The 24320-nt window shown below is 33.3% G+C and overlaps 3 protein-coding genes across 4 annotated transcripts; all 3 read right to left on the bottom strand.

The window, feature by feature from the left end:
- Positions 1–7705: 7705 nt before the first annotated feature.
- On the bottom strand, positions 7706–12473 carry LOC18596905 ((E,E)-geranyllinalool synthase-like). The gene is made up of 12 exons (XM_018123215.2): positions 12089–12473; positions 11815–12007; positions 11461–11678; positions 11227–11350; positions 11003–11124; positions 10671–10903; positions 9587–9702; positions 9381–9479; positions 9032–9247; positions 8812–8941; positions 8461–8706; positions 7706–8374 (listed from the first exon to the last, which is right to left on the bottom strand). The coding sequence occupies exons 1-12, from the start codon at positions 12417–12419 to the stop codon at positions 8006–8008; spliced, it is 2397 nt and encodes a 798-aa protein (XP_017978704.2). The 5' UTR covers positions 12420–12473; the 3' UTR covers positions 7706–8005.
- Positions 12474–14295: 1822 nt separating this feature from the next.
- Positions 14296–18764, bottom strand: LOC18596904 ((E,E)-geranyllinalool synthase-like). Of its 2 annotated transcripts, none has more exons than XM_088807558.1 (12): positions 18347–18764; positions 18073–18265; positions 17723–17940; positions 17489–17612; positions 17265–17374; positions 16933–17165; positions 16148–16263; positions 15942–16040; positions 15592–15807; positions 15378–15507; positions 15026–15271; positions 14296–14939 (listed from the first exon to the last, which is right to left on the bottom strand). In XM_088807558.1, the coding sequence occupies exons 1-12, from the start codon at positions 18672–18674 to the stop codon at positions 14535–14537; spliced, it is 2418 nt and encodes an 805-aa protein (XP_088663684.1). In that variant the 5' UTR covers positions 18675–18764; the 3' UTR covers positions 14296–14534. The 2 variants fall into 2 exon arrangements, with proteins under 2 accessions (XP_088663684.1, XP_088663683.1); XM_088807557.1 differs by having other exon boundaries at positions 17265–17386; positions 18347–18762.
- Positions 18765–22585: 3821 nt separating this feature from the next.
- NAC025 (NAC domain containing protein 25) lies at positions 22586–24092 on the bottom strand. The gene is made up of 3 exons (XM_007025650.3): positions 23823–24092; positions 23414–23721; positions 22586–23302 (listed from the first exon to the last, which is right to left on the bottom strand). The coding sequence occupies exons 1-3, from the start codon at positions 24004–24006 to the stop codon at positions 22739–22741; spliced, it is 1056 nt and encodes a 351-aa protein (XP_007025712.1). The 5' UTR covers positions 24007–24092; the 3' UTR covers positions 22586–22738.
- Between the last annotated feature and the right edge of the window lie 228 nt (positions 24093–24320).

Below are 24320 nucleotides of genomic sequence, written 5' to 3'. Positions count from 1 at the left end.
TATATATAAATATATTCTAAAAAGTAAAAGTTAAAAATTTCTGTTAGACCATTTATAGAATAATTTAAGGGGTCAATATTTTGCTGTACCGCTACGCACGTGGGGAGGAGCTAACTGAACCACAAATAATCTTTGGCCATTGAGAATTTTTTGCCAACCTGTCTCTCTTTATTTTTTATTTTTATTTTATGTGGTCCTAGCACATTTATTCTATTTAAATGTCATGTTAATGGGGGCTTACTCGATTGGGTAGCAACTGTACAGCTTTCCGTTGAAATAAATAGACATAATATATAAATAAGTATTAAAATTATTTTAAAATTTTTAAATAAATTTTTATATTTGTATTATATTTTATCAAGCTTTTATATTTTTATTTTAAGTCAAATAAATTTTTATAACTAATGCTTGATTCAATAAAAATGTCATTTATTATTCTATACAGCATGATGTTGACATTGAATATTAAAAATATCATAATTGATGGTAACATAATATATTAATTTAACATGATAATATGATCATGTGATATTTTTCACCCTTTATATCAATATGATGTCAGTGCTATATAAATATAAAATGACAAGTGTTATTCTTATTAATAGTAATTAATTAATCATTAGTTATAAGAGCTTATTTGACTAAAAATAAAAATACAGAGATTTAATTGAATCTAATAAAAAATAAAAATTTATTTAAATATTTTTAAATAATTTAAGAGTTTATTTGAGTATTATGCCAAATAAATACATATACTTATTCAATTTGTATTTTTGCTCTAATTGAGTCTGACATCCTACAAATTTACTATTCCCTTATAGGTTTATAATTCAATTGTTAAAATCTCTTAAATATTAAATTTAGCATATGGTAAACCAAGGGTGTGTAATTTATTCATTTCCAATTGATGGTCATGTCAATTTTATAATGGGCTCAAAGTAATTGAAATCTTTAATTTTCAACACGTATATAATCAAATAAATAATTATATCATAATCTAAATACATTAATGGTTGATAATGGGACAACTCTTTTGTGGTAGAGTCTGCACATCACTGGTTCAGGTTTTGATGATCAAATTAGCAAGAGTTGGATACAGGCATGCTGGCTATGTTTCCATATCTTACTAGTTGTCCTTTTTTTGGCTGGTTAGCTTTTGCATTGTTTGATAGGTGCAGGTTTAGAGGGCTCAACTGTCAATGGGATAGGAGATTGATATGTTTTTTTGCAGGGTGGAGATGGATTGCTGGCTTATTTTTGCTGCCAGCTTGTCTTGAGAGGGTCCAGACTGATGACCCCATCAGCTTTACTCTCAGTGTATGTATGTGAATTTTCCTCTCTGGAATGAAATCTTTTAATTTTTTTTTAAAAAATATTGCATTATGTACGAGCTGGCAATATCGTCACCATTTGAAATATTAGCCATTTATTTTGTTAGGACGTCGAAAGGGACACTTAAACTTGTTTTGTGCCACAAAAACATCATCTGTTTTTTTGACAAAAAAAACTGACAAAACATCATCTGTTAAGTCTTAATGTAGAGTACAATTATGACTTGACTCGGTGTTCGAGCCTCTATTTAGATTAATTTTCTAAAATAAAAAATATGGATAAAGTTTTCTTGGTTATTATATGTGAATTTTTTCTTTGGTACACGATAAACAGGAGAGGAAACTTTTCAAACCATAAAATAGTAGTCATCCCACCGAAATGTAAAGGTGGCTTCCTCGGACCTTCTATGATTGTCCTTTCAATCCAGGAAAGACAAGGCAAACGGTCTTTTCAATTCTTACCCCAAAGAGTTAATTAGTCAAGTCGAAGGACATTTAATTAGTGGAGAAGCAGAGCACGACATCTTGCATGCATGAACCACATGCTCGCCAAATTCCAAGGAAACCTTGGTGTTTAGTGCTTCGAGCTAATAATTGGGGGTTGATTTGGTTTGAGTTAGGGAAGAACCTATTTAAAGCAATGCTTTTTTATTAAATACAACATTAGTAATGTTTTTCACTCGGGGGATTAACTCAGGCTATGGCACATTTTCAACTAGATCTATTCACTGTTGCTTTCGCTTGGTAAAGTATCTTTCACTCACGTTTTTAGAGAAGGTAACTTATTTTTAAATTCTTTGACCATGTATAGGGTTGATGTTTCTACCCCCTTCTCTGCTTGGTGGGGAGCCCATGATGTGTTGAATGATTCTAACGTTGCTGGTTTGTTTTTATGTTCCATTGTCGGTCTTGCTCTCGAACTCTCTTTATCTGTTGATGTTTTCCTCACTTTGTTTGTTAATTTTTTAGTTTTTTTTGACGCAACTGGTTGTTAATCGTTGCTTCCATATGCTTGTACTAATTGGCCTCCAAGCTAACATTTACTGTAGTCTCAATGATTTTAATAAAATTTTATCCTGATTGGGGAAAAAAATGATTTGAATTAAAGTAGTTTGGGGCTGCGTCAACTTTCACAACAGTTGTCGCGTTTTTTGTCGTTAAGATCTGGTCTTTCTGTAACTCCCTTGATCTTTCACAGCCCGATATGCATTTGACGATAGGTACTTCCTTGTTTGTCTGCTGCTTGGTGCGCAGCATTCTTTGACAATTGTGTAGGGGTTCCAGAGTTAGGTGTCTATGCCCTGTCACGAGTTTTGCTACTAGACTTGACACGAGATTCTAGCTTTTGATTTAATAAAATTTAAATTTTTAAAAAATAATTTGGAGTACAAAGTCACAAAGAACGTCTTTGCTTGATACTTGGTAATGATAAAAGGAGTCTCAAAAGTTATGAAATTATAAAATTACCCCATTATCAAGCAAAAATGTTAAATAGGTTACTAATTTTAGCCAAATAAGTGGCATTAATTATTTATACATATCACCTTACTTCAACTAATTATTATTCCAAACAAAAGTTATGATTCATGTTTTTTTGTCAAAAAAGCCTTATATGGTCCACTAATTAATTTAGAATTTGTCATCCTAAAAAAATATGAAAAATATTATTTATCCTAACACTTTTTGTTTTATGATATAATAATAACTTATTAGTTTGATTATAATTTAAATTCATCTAATACCTCGTCGATGGATAAAAATATTTAGAACAAAAGTGATAAAGTAAATAGCATGCCTCAAAAGTTATTTACATAGAAAAAACATTAAAAAAATTTCCTTTATCTTTTAACTTAAACATTATTGTAATTTAAGACTCTCTTCAAGTTTATTTCTCATGAACCAAATAGCAATAAAGGGCCTTCCTTACTTGACACTTAGCAATGATATTGCTTGAAGGAAGAAATCAACTATAAAGCCCAAATTCAAGAGTCAATTACTTTGTGAGAGGTTCACTTCTAGGTGAAATGACATTTATACTGGTTTAACTATTTGATAAAGCTAATTATTCGGTCATTCTCATTTCCTAAATTTATTAATAGTATAAAAAAATTCCTAACAACCAAATAAATAAAAATCAACTAAATTCAAAATATGAGTTTGCTTACTTACATGACAATAATTTTTTTGATGATACCATATAAAGTTACACAGATTTCATAAAATTTCCAAAATGAGTGTTTTTTCAAGTTTTTTACTTCATTCAACAGCTAAAAGATATGTTCCTCTTAAACATATAAAATTTGACATTATTGGAATACCTCATTTCAAGTCTATCTTATCATTTAAAATATCTTATCATCTAAAATTTATGGGCATAAATAAGAAAAAAAATTTAAGAGAAAAGTAAGTAGTAAAAAGAAGTATTATAATTTGTACAGTTATACTTTTTTGCTTCATCATCAGCAAATAAGCACATAATTGATTATACAAGTTCAGATCACTAAATCAACTTGACTATGAAAAAAAAATAAAACACTTACATGCATTTTAGATCACTAAATCAACTTGATTATGAAAAAAAAAAAAACACTTACATGCATGTGAAGCTAATAAATAATCTCATGTAAACTTTTTATATTAGATTGAACGTTGAAAATTACGAATAACTAAAAAAGGTTTGTTATATTTAAAAGAAGTCTCGGAGAGTTTTTGGCATGACACTTGACGAGGTTATTGGTTTGACATGTGGTTGTTGGGGCGTGGGCTTGAAGTATAATGAGATTCGTTTATGGTTGGATTTTAGACATGAGCTTGGGGTTTGAGGCTAGGTTTGGATTAGATTTTTTTTGTCTAATGGTTTATATGTGAGTTTTTATAAAAATAATTTTTTTATTTCATTTTTTATTACTCTCATATCATTTTTCAATATTAATTGTAACTAATGTAAAGTGGTGCATATCAACTAGCTAAGAGATAGAGCTTTGAGAGAGATTGAGTTACTACATATTTTATTTTTCAAGTGTTAAATGTAACTAATGTAAAGTGGTGCATATCAGCTAAAGTAAAGATATGGTTTTGAGAGAGATTGAGTTACTACATATTCTATTTTTTAATGTTAAATGTAACTAATGAAAAGTGGTGCAGATAAACCAGCTAAAGATAGAATTTTAAGAGAGATTGAGTTACTACACATTCTATTATAAGTTTGGAGATTTTATTTAGAGTCTTGTTTTGTTTTTTTGTTGTACAGAAGCATAATCACAAATATCACAATGATGGTTACAATAACAACAATTATATATTTGTATATATCAATGTACATCAATAATTAGATATGATCATTAATTACTATTGCATATCTATTTCACAATGTATTCTCAACTTAATTAGAAAAAAATTTTTTACTATCCCAAGTGCATTGCATGGGCAGTAGACTAATAACGATATTTAAAAGAAACCTCAAAGAACTTTCTTACTTGACACTTGGCAAAATTATAGAGAAAGCCCCGGTCACAAACCACATTGCTTTGAGCCACCAACTCCGTTCCCACCCTACCTGGAAAACCAAATGCTTGGGTCGATATCTCATATTTCATACACTTGGTACCTATGAAATGCCTACCTAGCAAGACAAAAGTTTCTCACTAATCTATAATCTATCTGTCTATCTATAACTATATTTAAAGGACCTTCCTTCCATATGGTTATTTTTTTTCTTTTTCAATAATTATTATTTTTTCTTTACATTAAAAATTAAAAAAATTGAATCCAACTATTTACTTAAGAAAAAATGTATACATGTCAATTTGATTGAGTAATTGACATTATATATTAATCTTATCAAGTGATTTTAGAGATGATTAAATTCAGAGTTTTATTGTGTATAAGTTGATTTGGTTGAGATGATTAAATTCAGAGATTTATTGTGTGTAAGTTAATTTGGTTCAATATTTGTTTGCAATGACAGAATCAAGATTTCGCATTTGAGAATTGAACAAGAGATGGATCGGTCGTAGGGTCTTAGAGCAGTGGGGTTTTAGAGCATCTCACCAAACAAAAAACTTCTTGCAAAGGTAAAATTATAAAATTTTTAAAAAATAAAGATATATTATGAAATTTAAAAATTTTTTAGAGACGAGGGCCCTACTAACCCCTTCCCATTCATCACTATTTTACATTAATTTATTAATTTATATAGTTTATGAATTGATTTTTAGCATAATATTTTAAAAAAGCTCAAGTGGGGTTCTAGGACGTGCTGCTGAATGTACTGTCTTTGAGCTTGTACTTGAATAGCGCTTGTTGTTTCGGCTCCTTGCTACTCAGCTGCATCATTCATGTGGATTGTTTGCGGGACTTGTCTTGACTGATTTTGATGGCTCCTTTTTAATGCTTTTTGTTCTTTCGCTTGAGAAAAGGCTACTCTCTTCGTTCTCTCGATGTTGTTCTGATATCCTTGGCTCTTCGGGCTAGAGATTGTAGTGCTTGGTCTCTTTGGACTTCTACTCTCTCTATGTGTATCACAGGCCAGTAGGAAAAGGGTAGAGAGCTTCTCGTGGATTTTCCAGCTCATTTAACTCAGGAGATTGCAGCTGAACTCTAAGAACTATCTCTTTTTGTAATTGTATATATTCTACTTTCACACAAACCAAACTCGTCATGCCACTAAAGTCTCTAACAAACAGTCAAAGACTTGAGTTGGCATGGTGGTTTAATGTCAATAAAATCAGCTTAAAAAAAAATTTAAATAGCTCATAAACTATTTAAAAGATTTCAAATTAGTTCTTATAATTCATAGTTAATTTAGTCAAAACATCACTTATAATTTTATATTATATGATACAGACGTGATATATTGAAATGTCATCATTGATAATAACGTGACATATAAATATATTATAATTAATAATGATATGACATATTATAATTCATCATCACTTTGTCAACACTTTTAATTGTCACTCTCATAGGCGTGGGACTCTTGAATTGGAGAATCCATGCATACTGATGAAATGTTAATTAAAGGTGTATTGATGTAATAAATTAAAATTAATTGAGGGGACCCAAGATTTGAAGAATTATTTAATACACTAGAGTTCCAGCACTTCCAATTACGATCAACATGTCCTTAACTTTTAAGTGGTGAATTCATGAATGTTGAATGACAAAACTAAATAATGAAGTCTATGATTGTTACTCAACGAAATTGATAACTTGTGGAGGGACATGGCAGACATTTCTATCGCGCCTAACTTTTTCGTAATGATAATGCTTTTACGGATTCACTTACTAAATTTGACGTACACAAAGCGAGAATATTCTTTACACTGTGGCAACCCGGTAATGGAATTTCGTGCTTATGGTGTGGATTTGCATGCATTAATTTGTTTTTCGGCTGCATTCGGGATTGTGTCTAGTGTTATAATTCTGGTGAATGGTGTGCTTTATTTTAATGTTTGCCAATTGAGATTCTGCTATGTATTTAGGGAGAGTACTGTGCTGTTGTGTTCTCAAAATGACATACTCTGTTCGCAACAGGGGCAACATATGTTGTAATAGGTTGTTCTCTTCCTACCAGCTGTGTTCAGATCTCTGTAATGGTGATTGTATCAGACGATCTTTCACTTGCAGTGGATACCAGGAAGAGCCAAGATTATTGAGATTGGGCTGTTAAAGGCTGTAGAAGCTGGCAAAGTTACAATGTGCAAATGGAAAGATTTGTTGAAGAATGATGCTTAACGTGAAGAACCAGAGAGCTTTGCTGCAAGTTGAGCTTGAGAACATGCAAAATGAAGAAGACCATTTTCACGTGCCTTGGCCACGTAATTCTTTTCATTTATGCAGTTGCTATTTTAATATTGTAGTGTGTCAGTTTTTTTGCAGTTTTTGCAGTTTATGTCTTGTTCCTTAGTGGGTAGTTTCTAATGGCCTTGTAGGCCACTAAGCACTAGGCCTGAAAGTGTCAGTTAACTTTTTATTGTTTATTTTTTATGGCTTTCCCTCTTGTACTATGAAGAACACTTACTTAATGGTATGAGTGAGTGGCTTTTGTGTGGCTTTCTACAATTCTTCTCCAATTCACGTGTGTTTTGCTTTCATTCTTGAGTTCATAAATTCTTTGATTTTCTTTCACAAGATTGTTTACTTTGTAGGATGGTATCAGAACTTTTTGGTGTGCAATGGAGAAGAACAATACCCTCTGATCCCCTTGCAAAATCAAACAGTCATCCCTTTCTCCATTGCTATCCCTCCACTGCCCCAAACTACATTGATGGGCACTTCGATAATAAAAAGTTTGCTTGGATTTGGGCATTGGACCGCAATGATTTTCAGCATTTCTATATTTTAAAACCACGCATACTTTTGTTGCAAATTATAACAAAGCACAAATCACATGAACCACCAAAGAGAGCCATCGTCACACATGGTTTTCTAGTTTTTAATATTTCAGACTTTCACTTGCTCTTATTCAGGAATGCTGCCTAGCTAGCTATCAGGAAAAGATATCACAACTCCTGAATAGCTGCTCAGAATGCAGCAGAGGCTTATTCATGAGCTGCACAAAGAGAAAGACACGGTAAAACTCGGTAGCACAAACATATTACTATAATTTAAACATGCCTAAGACAGTAGGCAAATCAAGAACTAGCTTGCTCGATCTGTGATATTTCATATTAGGAAGGCTGACCAGAGAGGGAGTTGATTGCTTGATCTTCCTTCTGAGGAGGTATCAACGGTTTTGAGGTTCCAACATTTAGAGGGACGTAGATTGCGTTTTGGATGTCCTGACGCATCTCCGTGTTGGAATCAAATCTGTTGCGGGAGTGGAAGAACATCTGAAACACTTTCACGCATGATAAATGGAGAAGCTTGCATGGTTTGGGCAAATCTCCGAATCCATCCATCAGAACATGCTGGAGCAACTCTCCCCACTTCTTGTCAAGTATTTCTCGAACATAGGCTGTTGAATCTTCAATGTCTGCTCCCGGATTTTCTTTCAAATAGAGTAATACACAGTTCATTTTCCCCTCTTCTTGTTCCTTCTGCGATTACAAGATAAAGTTATCAGTTATATTTCCTTAAATATAAAGAAATGTCTCTAGCCTTTACAATGTTCAGTAATCGTCACCTGATAGCTCTGTATGTCATTCAATAAACGGGGTATAAGCATCAGCAATTTGGTAACAGCCTCATATTCACCTGGCCTGACTTTGCAATCTATTAAGCTTGGGTTCGATAGAAATGAAGCAGGAAGAATTATGGTATGTGCAGCAATGGATATCATTCCAGTTCTAAGGTATTCATCAATTGATGGAAGAGATCCTCCCCTGCTCCACTTTGCTTCCACAAGCCATGAAGCAAATGTTTCATACCACTTGACAATAAAAAAACATTAAAAAAACAAAAAGGGATTTCAGTTCCATGAATACAAGCAAAAGAAAAATGGATGAATTAAGCACTTAAATGTTGTTAAACTTACTATCTGCTGCAGAAAAATTGTTATATCAGTTCCCTGGTGTTGGAGAACTTTTGCTACAATTTCTCTAACGAGATCATCAAGGGCATCAAAGATAGTCTTACTATGGCCAGTCAATTCACTAGCGTCCCATCTATCATATGCATAAATCCAATTGCATCAATGCACTGAAAAAGATCGAAAATCGACCCATTAACCATTAACTTTAGTTCTCTGTAATTACCTTCCGATTGCATCAGTGAGGCTATTCAACTCATCTAAAGAACCTTCCATATCATAAAAATCATCAGCAACTGTTACCACAATTGCACTTTTTGCAATCATCATCCGTATATCAGAGTCATATGGTAGTGGAATGCTGGAGGCAATGGCAAAGTAACAATATGTAGTTTTCTCTCGACCAAATCCCATATCGCTGAGACCCCTGTTCTTTGACCACCTATGGAAATTGAACCCAAGAAATCACAACAATAAGGCCTTAATTAGCATAATACTTTGCCCCAAAAAAAAATATTTATAACATAATACCATTGTACAAATAATCTCGTATTTCTGATGAAAAAAAGAAAAACCTTTTCACTTCCTCCAACTCATTCCTGTATATAAACTGCCGAAACTCATAATCTGCCACTGCAAGTTGCATTAGCTTCTCAGTTAAAAGGGGTGACAACCTGCTTACAAAAGGTTTGATGGTTAGCCTTTTCTTTTAAGTATTTTGAACATTTTTAAGTATAGTTTTGCTTTAAAAAATGTCAAGTTACAGTGACTATGCATATACCTGTGCAAGAAGGCCTTGCCTACCCACAAAATGTTGCTGTTTCTATCTTCAATCCAGGTTCTATGTTCCAAATGATCCAGTCGAGCGATCCAAGGATGTCTCAGCTCATGCTCCATCTATGAGACATTTTAAAGCAAGGAAAATTAAGTACATTAATACCACTCCATATATGTTGATGGCAAAAATTTCTAAAGAAATTAGACCACTTTTGAAAGTGTAGGCTTCAATCATGAGAGTTGCATGAGTCACCATACAATATGAATATGTGACTCGGAATGGCTGGCTGCAGGGCTTTTGAATTTTATTGTTCCCTGTCGGTATAAGCAGTCACAACATCGAGGGGGATATTCCCTTTTAGCATTTGACCATTTTGGCTCAAAGGTTTTGGAGTTTTACTATGCATGAGTACTTTTTGTCACGCAGTAAATTATTTTTTTCCTAAAATCATTAAAAAATAACACTTACAAAATTATTCAATTATTAAAATTTTTTTTAATAATTTTTATTTTTTAATTACATTCAATCAAAATTTTCGTACAACGAGCGTGTAGTTGAATATCGTTAATCAATACATTACTTGTCATTTTATATCATGTGATATACTGAATGAATAATGATGTGACTAAATTATTTGCTATGACAACATTATTATGTGACATTTTCATCCTTTATGTTAGTGTCACATCAACTTCATATGAGTGTAAAATGATAAATGAATTATATGATCTAAAAAAAAGTACAGATCTCGATTGAATGAAATAAAAAAATATAAAATTTTTTAAATTTTTTTAAATAGTTTAAAGATTTTTCAAGATATTAGGTCAATCCTAATTTATTTTTTAAAAACCTCTTTATAGTTTAAATTCTAAATATCTGTTTTTCACATATCTATAGATATATAATATAATAACTCTTACATTTGGTGGTTATATTGTCTCCTCTAATTTTATGAGCTCGCATACTTTGTATTAATTTATTGAATTAAATAAATTCTATATGATAAAAGAACTCTTACTATAATCAGATCAGAAATATTCAATTGTGAATGCTACCAAAAGAATAATACTATGTATTATTCAATTACCATTTTCTCAAGGTTGATAGATCTAAAGTTGTCCTTATTGTCTCTAGTCCCCTTGGATAATACTTTCTCTATCACTTTCCGAGAAAATGATCTGGCCTCCTCGAGTTCATACTCTCCTGGAAACATAAAATCTGTTGCTCTATAAACGTTGAGCATTGCGCTTGAAAAGTATTCATAATCTTTTTCAATACGAGCTCGAACTTCTTGATTTTTCAAGAACCAAAAGAACTGCCCTGCATATGCAAAAACAAGATTTATAAATTATAATCATTTTTCCAATATTGAAAACATTAAATTAAACAATGGCGAAGGATTGTTTGATTCAACCGTACAAGGTGATACGCTATAACCATGCATGCGAAGGAGCCGAAACGCTAAAGAGTCTTTGTGCAGCTGGATTGCACTAACTGGATTGCTGCTTGGTTTTGCCTGCGACTCTTGGCTGTTGTAATTCCTAAGAGTTTTAATTATAAATTGACATCAAAGGCAGTTTCCTCGTAGCTATGTAATAAATGGGGGGAAAACAGAGAGACAGAGAGAGGTAATTTTGAAATACCGGTAAAGCTGGGCCAAATTGGCTTCAATCTCATGTGTGAAATGGTCAGCTAACCCCAATCTTTGTAGTTGATTGACCACACAAAGCTTTATTAGCTCTTCATCCATGGGATAAGTTGGTGGAACTGCATCAAAAGTCAACAAATTTTTGAAGCAAAAATGAAGCAAAGTCTACTTAGGTCGTTAATCCAAAAGATTGGGAGGGCAAGGTTTAAGTAAAACTGAGCTGTCTGACCTCCATCAGCACATCTTCGAACAAGAGATTCCAGATAACCTAAGCACTCTTCTTTTCCAGTAGCCATGAAAGCCCGCGCAGTGGCAGCGGGAGATTGGAACAGTGAGCCATCACCACTCAAGTTCATGGTTATGTCTTCTCCACTGATATCATACGACGAAGGCAGCGCTTCAATATATGATAACAATGGAGGATATTGACTGTCAACAAGTTCCTCGCTACAAAAAAGTTTCACATCAATAACCAATTATTAGTTATTCTTTTTACCACATAATCATTAATCACCAATTCTTCATAAATATGCTTTTGAATATCAAGTTTTCAACCACTAATATTTAATTTGAGAGCAAGTACGTTTCAAGGATCCTTTGCCGTTGGTGGAATATGTCTGACAACAGTTCGTTTAACTGGGAAGGGAAGGCAAGCTCTAGCCCAGCTTTAAGCGCAAGTTCAATCATCCCAGGGAAAACAATTGTAAACCAACGGGGAAAGTGGTCGTGAGTTACTCCAAGGTGCTTCTCGGCGTTTCCATGAACAAAGTCCAATCCTGAAGTTTATCAAAATTTTGAATAAAATCGACAAAAGTGATTGAATGCAATTTATATACGTAGTTGAGTATACTTTATACCTCGCTCTATATTTTTATTCCCCACATTCCACTTTTTGAGTGCAATTACACAAGCCAAAGTAGCAGGCAGAGACTCGATGGTGGGATTGCCTTGGGAGTCACACTCCCCCCAATACCCTTCTTCTGTCTGGTTATTCAGCACCCAATCCAAGCAAGCCTTGAACATGGGTGATGAAAGTGGTCGGTTGGAATCTGCAGCAGGATTAATCATGGCCAACCAAGCAGTGTCATAAGCAGAAGGGGAAACAAATGAGTAAGGATCGATGTCCAACGACATCTCTCCCTTTACGTCTTTAACTATCGCTTGAATTGAAACATGCAAGAGTTCCATGCTTGTTGCTAAATTAAAATAAAAACAAGAAAAAACAACAGCGAAAGTTTTTTTTTGTTTTTCTTTCTCCGTTGTGAATGATAATACGTTATCTCTTCCTTTATATATAGAATTGCTTGAACAGATTTCTACCGAAACATGAAACATGCATATGCTTGTATATGTTGGTGGCTTAGAGACAATGACTGCAGCGTGTTTCAAATGTCATAGAACTTTTATAATATATTATTAATTAATTAATTTTCAAGACTAATTAAGATTCGGAAAATTTAACCATAATCCAATTATTAAGGAGTTATTCACCTTATTATTTAAAGAATTTTTTTAATATAGGATTATATCTCTCACATATTATTGATGAATATATTAAATATATATCAAACAGCTTTCAATTAAAGAATGAAAAGCAACTTGACATTTGAATTAATTTGAAAAATAGGCAAGTCTAAGGTATAATAGTCTTGTCAACTTGCTTTAAAAATTCAATGACGAGTTGCATGCATGAAACACATTGTATTCCTGTGCAATTTTCTGAAATTTCTATAATGTGTTTGTCATTTGGAGCATGGGGTGTCTGCATGTCTAAATTCCTACCTTAAAGCATGTCCATTTCTTTCAAGTTTCCATGCTGGGAAAGCCTAAAATTGTTGAAAAACTTTCCAAATTTCCAATCCCTGTATGATAAGGTTAAACAAGGAACGTTAACCTCGGAAATACGTCATAGCAAAGCTACATGACCGGTCCATAGTCGTGATTCACGAATCCATGCACTGATCGTGGTCCGCAAGCCTTGGCTAGCATGAAAAAAATGTGTTGTGTCTTAATTATCATTTCAATTCAAATAATTTTAAAATTTCATTAATTTGTAATATTATTGTTATTAAATAATTAGATTATGAATTTATTTATCTTGAAATATATGACAATTTTTATATATAAATGTGTTGTATTTTAATCTGTATGGCTTTTTATAGTATTGTGATAATAAGAATTTATATACGTAATAGTAATTTTTTATATGTATTATTTGATATTTATAAGACTCTGTTGAGAGTAAATATAGACTATACTTAAATGTCTTGATCATTATCTTTTCAGAAATTTTTGAATTTCTTTTAGGCTTTTTGTGTGAAGATTGTATTTTTTTCACTAGATAAAAAGAATATTCATATCAGAAACCAATATTAATCCAATAGGTTTTAACTCACTTTATCAGATATGATCTTGAGCCCCTTTAAAATCTTTTACAACGTCAGAACATTTTGGTGGGCTCCCGAGCATCCACACACCTAACTCTCTGGTGGCCCATAATAAAAGTTTGAAGCCCAATAGGGGTTCGGCCTCATTCTAACCCAAAAAGAAATGAAAATACTTTTTTTTTTATTAAAAATCTAAATAAGTCTCTGAACTATATAAAAAAAGTTAATCAAACTTCTATATTTTTATTTCTTTCAATTAAATCTTTGAATTTTTATTTTAGGTCAAATAAATCTTTTGTTTTCATAATATTGAATAACTTCCATTAATCAATAATACAATTAGCACTTTTATGTTATATCATCTATCATGTGACATGTTGACATGCCAATATCATGTGAAAATCCTTTTTTGATAAGTTTTATTGTCACGTTATCTGCCACATAACATTGACATCATCAAAATAACACATTAACATGCTATATGACAAATGACGTGGTATAAAAGTACTAATTGTACTGTTAATTAAAGAAAGTTAATTAATAGTTAGTAAGTGAAACTTATTTAATTCAAAATAAAAATTTAAAAACTTAATTGAATATAATAAAGATAGTTAGCTTTTTAAATTATTACAAGACTTAAAGTTTTTTATTTAGGTCTATACTTTTAAACTCACATATAACATTAAAGCTTAACCCACTTTATTAGAATATAATATAAAACTTGTCACATTATCAATACTAAATAATATAAATCCAACACTTACTTATCGAAAAAACATTAACATTTACAACTCCAGAATAGCTGCTCAGAATGCAGCAGAGACTAATTCATGAGCTGGACTAAGAGAAAGATACAGTAAAACTCGGTAGCACAAACATATTACCATAACTAAACATGCCTCAGACTGTAGGCAAACTAAGAACTAGCTAGCTCGATCTGTGATATTTCATATTTGGGAGGCCGACCAGAGTGGGAGTTGATTGTTTCATCTTCCTTCTGAGGAGGCATCAACGGTTTTGAGGTTCCAACATTTAGAGGGACGTAGATTGCCTTTTGGATGTCCTGAAGCATCTCCGTGTTGGAATCAAATCTGTTGCGGGAGTGGAAGAACATCTGAAACACTTTCACGCATGATAGATGGAGAAGCTTGCATGGTTTGGGCAAATCTTCGAATCCATCCATCAGAACATGCTGGAGCAACTCTCCCCACTTCTTGTCAAGTATTTCTCGAACATAGGCCGTTGAATCTTCAATGTCTGCTCCCGGATTTTCTTTCAAATAGAGTAATACACAGTTCATTTTCCCCTCTTCTTGTTCCTTCTGCGATTACAAGACAAAATTATCAGTTATATTTCCTTAAATATAAAGAAATGTATCTAGCCTTTACAATGTTCAGTAATCGTCACCTGATAGCTCTGTATGTCATTCAATAAACGGGGAATGAGCATCAGCAATTTGGTAACAGTCTCATATTCACCTGGCCTGACTTTGCAATCTATTAAGCTTGGATTCAATAGAAATGAAGCAGGAAGAATTATGGTATGTGCAGCAATGGATATCATTCCAGTTCCAAGGTATTCATCAATTGATGGAAGAAATCCTCCCCTGCTCCACTTCGCTTCCACAAGCCATGAAGCAAATGTTTCATACCACTTGACAATAAAAAAACATTAAAAAAACAAAAAAAGGATTTAAGTTCCATGAATACAAGCAAAAGAAAAATGGATGAATTAACCACTTGAATGTTGTTAAACTTACTATCTGCTGCAGAAAAATTGTTATATCAGTTTCCTGTTGTTGGAGAACTTTTGCTACAATTTCTCTAACGAGATCATCAAGGGCATCAAAGATAGTCTTGCTATGGCCACGCAATCCACTAGCGTCCCATCTATTTTATGCATCAATCCAATTGCATCAGTGCAATGAAAAGGATCGAACATCGACCCATTAAACTTTAGTTCTCTGTAATTACCTTCCGATTGCATCAGTGAGGCTATTCAACTCATCTAAAGAACCTTCCATATCATAAAAATCATCAGCAACTGTTACCACAATTGCACCTTTTGCAATTATCATCCGTATATCAGAGTCATATGGTAGTGGAATGCTGGAGGCAATTGCAAAGAAACAATATGTAGTTTTCTCTCGACCAAATCCCATATCGCTGAGACCCCTGTTCCTTGACCACCTATGGAAATTGAACCCAAGAAATCACAACAATAAGTCCCCAATTAGCATAATACTTTGCCCCCCCAAAAAATATTTATAACATAATAACCATTGTACAAATAATCTCGTATTTCTGTTGAAGAAAAGAAAAACCTTTTCACTTCCTCCAACTCATTCCTGTATATAAGCTGCCGAAACTCATAATCTGCCACTGCCAGTTGCATTAACTTCTCAGTTAAAAGGGTGGAGAACCTGCTTCCAAAAGGTTTGATGGTTAGCCTTTTCTTTTAAGTACTTTAAACATCTTTAAGTATAGTTTTGCTTTAAAAAATGTCAAGTTACAGTGACTACATATATACCTGTGGAAGGAGGCCTTGCCTACCCACAAAACATTGCTGTTTTTCTCTTCAATCCAGGTTCTATGTTCCAAATGATCCAGTCGAGCGATCCAAGGATGTCTCAGCTCATGCTCCATCTATGAGACATTTTAAAGCATGAAAAATTAAGTACATTAATACCATTCCATATATAGTTTCTAAAGTGGATGAGAACTGCAATTCCGTGCAGAAATAAATTATTACCAAAAATTAATGGCTTAAACAATTTCGTGCAGAAAAAGGTTTTGGAGTTTTGGACACGTCCAATTTGATTGTCGTCCGTACTACGCATGACAGCTTTTTGTTTTGCCATCAAGTATTTTCTTTGTCAAATCATTATGACATAATATTTCAAAAGAATTTTCATTTATTAAAATTTTTTTAAATATTATTATTTTTTTATTACCTTCATTCAATCTTTTATACTATTATTTTAAATAAAATAAAATTTTACTATTATTATTAGTAAAAACGTTACTTATAATACATGATATTAATGTGATATATCGACATGTCATAATATATAGTGATATGATATTTTTATTTGACATTATGATATGATTACGTGATATTTTTACTTTTAACGTTAATGTTGAGTATATGAATATAGAAATAATAAATAATATTTTAATTAAAAATAATTAATTTACCGTTAATAATAAAAGATTATTTGATTAAAATATAAATTTGAAAATTTTATTGAATGTAATAGAAATATTCCATTGCGAATTCTATAAAAAGAAAAACACTACATATTATTCAATTACCATTTTTTCCAGGTTGGTAGATCTAAAGTTGTCCTTATTGTCTCTAGTACCCTTGAATAACACTTTCTCTAGAACTTTCCGAGAAAATGATCTGGCCTCCTCGAGTTCATACTCTCCTGGAAACATAAAGTCTGTTGCTCTATAAACGTTGAGCATTGCGCTTGAAAAGTATTCATAATCTTTTTCAATACGAGCTCGAACTTCTTGATTTTTCAAGAACCAAAAGAACTGCCCTGCATATGCAAAAACAAGATTTATAAATTATAATCATTTTTCCGATATTGAAAACATTAAATTACACAATGGCGAAGGATTGTTTGATTCAACCGTACAAGGTGATACGCTATAACCATGCATGCGAAGAAGCCGAAACGCTAAAGAGTCTTTGTGCAGCTGAATTGCACTAACTGGATTGCTTCTTGGTTTTGCCTGCGACCCTTGGCTGTTGTAATTCCTAAGAGTTTTAATTATAAATTGACATCAAAGGCAGTTTCCTCATAGCTATGTAATAAATGGGGGGAAAACAGAGAGACAGAGAGAGGTAATTTTGAAATACCGGTAAAGCTGGGCCAAATTGGCTTCAATCTCATGTGTGAAATGGTCAGCTAACCCCAACCTTTGTAGTTGATTGACCACACAAAGCTTTATTAGCTCTTCATCCCTGGGATAAGTTGGAGGAACTGCATCAAAAGTCAACAAATTTTTGAAGCAAAAATGAAGCAAAGTCTACTTAGGTCGTTAATCAAAAAGGTTGCGAGGGCAAGGTTAAAGTAAAACTGAGCTGTCTGACCTCCATTAGCACATCTTCGTACAAGAGATTCCAGATAACCTAAGCACTCTTCTTTTCCAGTAGCCATGAAAGCCCGCGCAGTGGCAGCGGGAGATTGGAACAATGAGCCATCACCACTCAAGTTCATGGTTATGTCTTCTCCGCTGATATCATACGACGAAGGCAGCGCTTCAATATATGATAACAATGGAGGATATTGACCGTCAACAAGTTCCTCGCTACAAAAAAGTTTCACATCAATAACCAATTATTAGTTATTCTTTTTACCAGTTTATCATTAATCACCAATACTTCATATGCTTTTGAAGATCAAGTTTTCAACTACTACTATTTAATTTGAGAGCAAGTACGTTTCAAGGATCCTTTGCCGTTGGTAGAATATGTCCGACAACAGTTCGTTTAACTGGGAAGGGAAGGCAAGCTCTAGCCCAGCTTTACGCGCAAGTTCAATCATCCCAGGGAAAACAATTGTAAACCAACGGGGAAAGTGGTCGTGATTTACTCCAAGGAGCTTCTCGGCGTTTCCATGAACAAAGTCCAATCCTGAAGTTTATCAAAATTTTGAATAAAATCGACAAAAATGATTGAATGCAATTTATATACGTAGTTGAGTGTACTGTATACCTTTCTCTGTATTTTTATTTCCCACATTCCACTTTTTGAGTGCAATTACACAAGCCAAAGTAGCAGGCAGAGACTCGATGGTGGGATTGCCATGGGAGTCACACTCTCCCCAATACCCTTCTTCTGTCTGATTATTCAGCACCCAATCCAAGCAAGCCTTGAACATGGGTGATGAATGTGGCCGGTCGGAATCTGCAGCAGGATTAATCATGGCCAACCAAGCAGTGTCATAAGCAGAAGAGGAAACAAACAAGCAAGGATCGATGTCCAACATCTCTTCCTTTATCTCTTTAACTAAAGCTCGAATTGAAACATGCAAGAGTTCCATACTTGCTGCTTAGTTTAAACAAAAGCAAGAGAAACAGCAGCGAAACAATTTTGTTTTTCTTTCTCCCCTGTGAATGATATATACTACGTTATCTGACATTATATATATAGAAGTACTTCCTGGAACAAATTTTTACCAAAACATGAAAAATGTATATGGTTTATTGTTGCTAGTTCTACACATACAAGCTTACATGTCGAACAAGTATTATAATAATAAGTAAGTATCGTTTTAACAGAGAATTATATCTAAACTCTTACTAATTATTAAAATTCAACATTTTAATCTTATCCAAATAAATATAATTTTAAAAATGAATTAAAACTGAAATTAAAGTAACAAGCTAAACTAATATATTAATGCTAAGAAATTTATAGAAGTTCAGTAAAATGGAGCCTAGGATTGTGAAAGTACTTTACTTTTCATTTGGATTTAATTTCACTCCTTATACTTATATCAATAGGTTGGTTGCTAGCCTAAAGTTCAAAAACTAGAAATGCAATGAGTAAGTCATGTAATGCCTAAAAACTAGTTTTGTAATATCTAAAAATCAGTAACACAATGTCTAAAAATCAGTAATATAATATCTAATAACTAATGGATTTGTCTACTTACAATCAAATTTAAGTTGTCAAAATCATACAGTATTTTAATTTGCAGATATATCTAATCAATTTTAACTCCTCAACTTTAAGATTCTGTGAATAAATGAATAAACTCAAGAACTTAAAACACATATTTTGATGTCATCTCTACTCTTTGGGATAGCAACAGACAGTATTTGGTAACAAAGAGAAATCGAAATTTAATTTTAAAATTTTTATCTGAATGGCAAAATAGAAAAAACCGAAACTATATTAATTTGTCTAAAATTATTTAAAGGATATTATTGTCAAGTTCGGTCAAAATTAATTAAAAACAATTAAAATTATAATAAAGAATATTTTTAAATCAAACTTAAGGAGGTTATTTTTCATATTTTTTTCTAAATTTATTTGGACAATATCTATTCTGGGATTGAGCTTTCCTCCATTAAGGTCTTTCATTTTTTAATATATTTATCTTCACCATTCATTCCCTTATACACACACATGTTAGGTCCATGCGGCAGGTACTTTTTTTTTTTTTTTTTTTTCTGGTTCTAGTTTTAGCGCCAGTCTTTTCTATATATTTCTGTCTTTACATGTTTGAAACGCATTGTACTCCTTGGAATTTTCTGAAACTTCCCATAAGGTGTTTTGTCTTCGTCTAGATGTGGAGAATCATGTCATTTTACCTTTAAAACCTGTCCACATTTTCAAGCTTCTTTGGTCCTGGGGCATAACTATAAGTTTGAATAAGGAATGTGAAACCTCGAAACTATTGCCATAGGAAAGTTTTTGGACCGCAATTTAAGCTTCAGCTTTTTAAGGGGGTACTCGACCTGATCACGTTGGTTGTTGGAGGGTCAGGGTGCGGATGGGGTCGATGGTTGTCGGAAAGCTTAATGACCATAGAAAATCATACTAATTTTCAGAAATCTTTTGGCCATAGAACGGCCTTATGCTGAATCTCCATTGTCGTCATTCCCTACGGAAGCTCTCAGTGCGTAAAAACGTGAACCCTAGAAAGTCAATATCAACTTTATTACAAGAATTTATGTTTCGTGGTCCATTTGGCTGGATTTTATTAATCAACTTTGATAACTGACAGCTAGTGGGGCAGGCCATAGCTAGCATGAAAAACAATGCGAAAAAAAAAAGAAAAAAAGAATTTTCATTTTTAATTAGCAAATGACAAAAAATATTGTTTCCATTCAAATGACTTTTACTCGACAAAGTTTTTACTATTATTATTAAATTGTGACTCTTATTTATTTTGAAATATATGATAACTTTTTAGATATTAACGTGTTATATCTTAATTCGACTTATTTTTATGTTATGTGATAATAAAAATTTATATACATAATAGTAATTTTTTATATGTGTATTTGATATTTGTAAGACTCTTTTCGGAGTAGTTATGGATTATACTTAAAATGCCAATTTCTCTTATCATTTTCTGAGCTTCTTGTGAGAAGATTGTACTTTTTCACTTGATTAAGAAAAATCAGAAACCAATATTAAACCAATGGGCTTTAGCCCACTTTGTAAGATATGATCCTGAGCCCTACAAAATCTTGTTAAACATCAGAACATAAACCAATAGTAAACCAATGGGCTTTAGCCCACCTTGTAAGATATGATCCTGAGTCCTACCAAATCTTGTTAAACATCAGAACATTTTAGTGGGTTCTCAAGCATTTACACCTATCCCATTTGGCCCACAATCAAAGTTTGAAGCCGAAAAAGGGTTTGGGCTAGAAGCAAAAGATATGAAGACAGTCCAATTGTATAATTAAGTATTTCTTTCTATATTAATAAAAAAAATAAAAGTATTTACAAGGTTAATTTGAACAAAATAATGTTTTTTAATGGAGAATAATGAATAATATTGATAGTGAAATGCGTATTAATTAATTCATCTATTGCACAATTTATAGGGCATGTTGAGAGAGGATTTCTAATTGAATGAGGAAATATTCCACAAAGATCAGATCATAAAGATCCAAAATTCATAAAAAGTTGTTCATATTTTTTATACCATGATTTCCATTTCTAGAACTAGACTAATCTTGAAAAAAACAATTCCCTCTGTTATCTTTACCAAGAAAGTGAAACAAGTGATTATTAGGGTTAATTAATTTGGAATTAAGCTATGATTCCTCTTAATGAGGTAAGATGGCCCCCATATACAGTCAACAAGGTATGCAGAAACCATTTTGTGGAGCTATATAGGTCCTGCTGTCGTGCTCAAAATGACCTTGATAACCTACTTAGATATGCTTTAATCTTCCCATGTCTAACCAGTTCAATGAAAATGACACCCTCTCATATCATATCCTTAAACTATAATCATGAAAATATTAAGCATGTTGATAAACCATGATTATATGTTTAATCCCATTAATGTTTTTAATCTGAAACCTATTGGTTTATTCCTCCTTAAAAGCAGTGATCAAATGACACGATCGACCACAGCTTGAGCCAATGAAAATTGGCAAGACAGTTTGGGGTGAAGTGCCTTTTCACAGGCCAATGTCAGGACGAAACATTGGAGCCATGAGGTGAAGTAAAAAGGCTGATCATGTTGGCCATGTTGACATTTGAAACCCCAAATGATTTTTTTTTATCTTTTATTTTATTTTTCTTGATGTTGGGTAATTAACAGCTTGATTATGACATTTGGAATAATCCTACGTCATTTGTTGGAAATTATGGTCCCAAATAGATTCTTTCATATCTCTCATAATAAATTCTCTTAGCTAGTTTGGGTTGGCTTTCCCAATTTTATATTTAGTAGTAGCTTTTTTTTAATTAATAAATTGTATGATGTCTATATTTATTATACAACTGTCAAAACTGTTCACCTGAAAATCTAATTTCATGATCAATCTATATTAAAATTTATATATATATATATATATATATATATAATATACTAATCCATGTATGTATCTATCTATGACTTTGAGAAAAATCAAGGTGCCTGAGTTATTCTCCATGTTGGAGAAATCCAATTCTAACGATGCCGCCCTGGATGTAGATTTGATGTTGATGAGAGGATTAATGCTATTAACATGAAAGGACAAAGGAATATGGCATCACCATAATCTTCCCAAATCAAGATTAGCTATTAAACAATCAAGATTCCCTTCCATGTTTAATTCTCTAGCTGCGAAAGGTGTACGCTTTCCTGTTCTTTTTTCATCAGTGTAGCTAGAAACCATGGCCGAAAATTAAATAAACTGAGAGTAAGTTCAAAGACCTTACCAATATTGATCCGCCATACTGTTATCCCTCAAAGCAAATTATTTATTGGCTAATATAGAGCATAAATCATAGTCTTATTTGACTATACAGTGCAAAAAAATAAAAATGTTCTTAACCTTGGTTATATCCTGCTTGAATCATTTCATACATTATAACTAAGATGTATAAATTAGCTACACTCACAACCATTAAGGCCTTGAAAAACTCAGACTAAGAGTTCCAATTCATGCTAGGAAGTATAAACTGCTGGCGGGAAACGCCATCACCGAGGGATCCAACGAGCGTGCCAGGGTAAAATGGAGCGTTCTGAGGTAGATGATGGAGCAAAGAAACAAAGGAGTTGGTATCATCAATGCCAGCTGTGCTACTACTATTCAGATCACCCTGGAATCTTTTTCCGGATTGTGAGCCAAATGAAGAATTTGGTTCATTCCAGTACTGTGGAGGAATTGTACGTTTAACGGGGAATGTATTTGTCGTCGTAGAAGCTAAGGACATGGAAAGATCTTGCTTTGAGCTTGAAGAGGCAGCTGGTATTTGTGAAATGGTACTGTGTTGCATGCCTTCTCCTGTTAGTATCCCTTCGAAGAAATTCTCTTCGTTTTCTAGCAATGAACCATAACTTGTAGCTTTCGAGGTAGGAGGCTTTGGATTTTGATGGGTAGAAGTTGGCAGTGTTGCTAGCATCCCCACTGTGGAATAGTCTTTGTCCCTCTCCATCGGTCTTTGGGTATTATTCTTCTTGTAGATCCGGCATAGAACCCAATCATCAAGCTGGAAACAGAAACCAAGAAGGCAAAGCAGAAAGAGAAGAAGACAGAAAAAACACATCGGTAAGTGATCTAAATCTTAAATTTATGGGACTTCAACAGATTACTTACGTACCCTTAAAGAACCTTTCCTGTTGGCTACATCAGCGATTTGTGGCTTTGAAGTAGAATTATTGTCGACAAGGCGATATTCATGCATGATCCAATTTGTTTTAATCCCTTTTGGAGGCTTACCTCCATAGAATACTAGAGCTTTTTTGACACCAACCTTTTGATTACCATTAGAAGTTACAATCGGCTTATCAGTCCCTGTGGCTTTCCAATAACCAGAAGTTGCGGCTCTATTAGGCCTTGCTCCATTCGGATATTTCCTGTCTCTAGGACTGAAAAAATACCACTCTTGCTCTCCAAAGGTTGCCTTACCTACAAAATTGCATAATCCAAAGACTTGTTCATCAAAGGTGTTTAACTAAATATGAGTTGATCAATGAAAACATGGTGATCAAGTAAATCTGGACATGTACTTGGCAACTCCCACGGATCAAACTTGTAAAGATCAACTTCTGCTATGATTGTAACAGGCAGAGGAGCAGAAGCAGCCTTCCGTTTGAGGTAGTGAACCACTAGCTCTTCATCTGTCGGGTGGAACCGGAACCCTGGAGGGAGTTGCGGGTGCGGCGAGGCAGATGATGAATCTGTACTCTCCATTAATTTTGCTGAATTTTTCCTTCGATTTAAACTTTTCTTTTGAACTTTAATGAAACCTATGGACTTGAAGACTATTGAGGTAAATGAAAAATAATGGACACAAGAGATATGATATTAATGTTATAAGGTAGGGGAAGAGGGGTATGGGGGAGGGGGACAAAGAGTGGCTGCTATGTTCTGATAAAGAGCCACGTGGGCACCCGTTATCGGATGACACGTGGCATAGCAGAGTGAAGGCTGTTGTGACACGTGTTGGGAATGGGTGGTAGGGACCACATAAGCGGGCAAAAGGCAACAAATTTGGGAAGGGGCAG

The sequence above is a fragment of the Theobroma cacao genome, chromosome 6 (assembly GCF_053813885.1).
Source record: "Theobroma cacao isolate CCN51 chromosome 6, ASM5381388v1, whole genome shotgun sequence".
NCBI classification, from domain to species: Eukaryota; Viridiplantae; Streptophyta; class Magnoliopsida; order Malvales; family Malvaceae; genus Theobroma; species Theobroma cacao.
Note: the sequence above shows the minus strand (reverse complement) of the source record. Positions and strands in the feature narration are given on the sequence as shown.

Coding starts and splice junctions, on each gene's coding strand:
- LOC18596905 (XM_018123215.2), bottom strand. CDS start 12,419: ATGGAACTCTTGCATGTTTCAATTCAAGCGATAGTTAAAGACGTAAAG. Junction 11,351..11,460: donor TCGAAGATGTGCTGATGGAG/GTCAGACAGCTC, acceptor CTTTTGATGCAG/TTCCACCAACTTATCCCATG. Junction 9,480..9,586: donor GGCAAGGCCTTCTTGCACAG/GTATATGCATAG, acceptor TTTTGTAAGCAG/GTTGTCACCCCTTTTAACTG.
- LOC18596904 (XM_088807557.1), bottom strand. CDS start 18,674: ATGGAACTCTTGCATGTTTCAATTCGAGCTTTAGTTAAAGAGATAAAG. Junction 17,166..17,264: donor TGGTTATAGCGTATCACCTT/GTACGGTTGAAT, acceptor TTGCATATGCAG/GGCAGTTCTTTTGGTTCTTG. Junction 15,272..15,377: donor CAATTTTTCTGCAGCAGATA/GTAAGTTTAACA, acceptor TTTATTGTCAAG/TGGTATGAAACATTTGCTTC.
- NAC025 (XM_007025650.3), bottom strand. CDS start 24,006: ATGGAGAGTACAGATTCATCATCTGCCTCGCCGCACCCGCAACTCCCT. Junction 23,722..23,822: donor TGATCCGTGGGAGTTGCCAA/GTACATGTCCAG, acceptor GCAATTTTGTAG/GTAAGGCAACCTTTGGAGAG. Junction 23,303..23,413: donor ACAGGAAAGGTTCTTTAAGG/GTACGTAAGTAA, acceptor TTCTGTTTCCAG/CTTGATGATTGGGTTCTATG.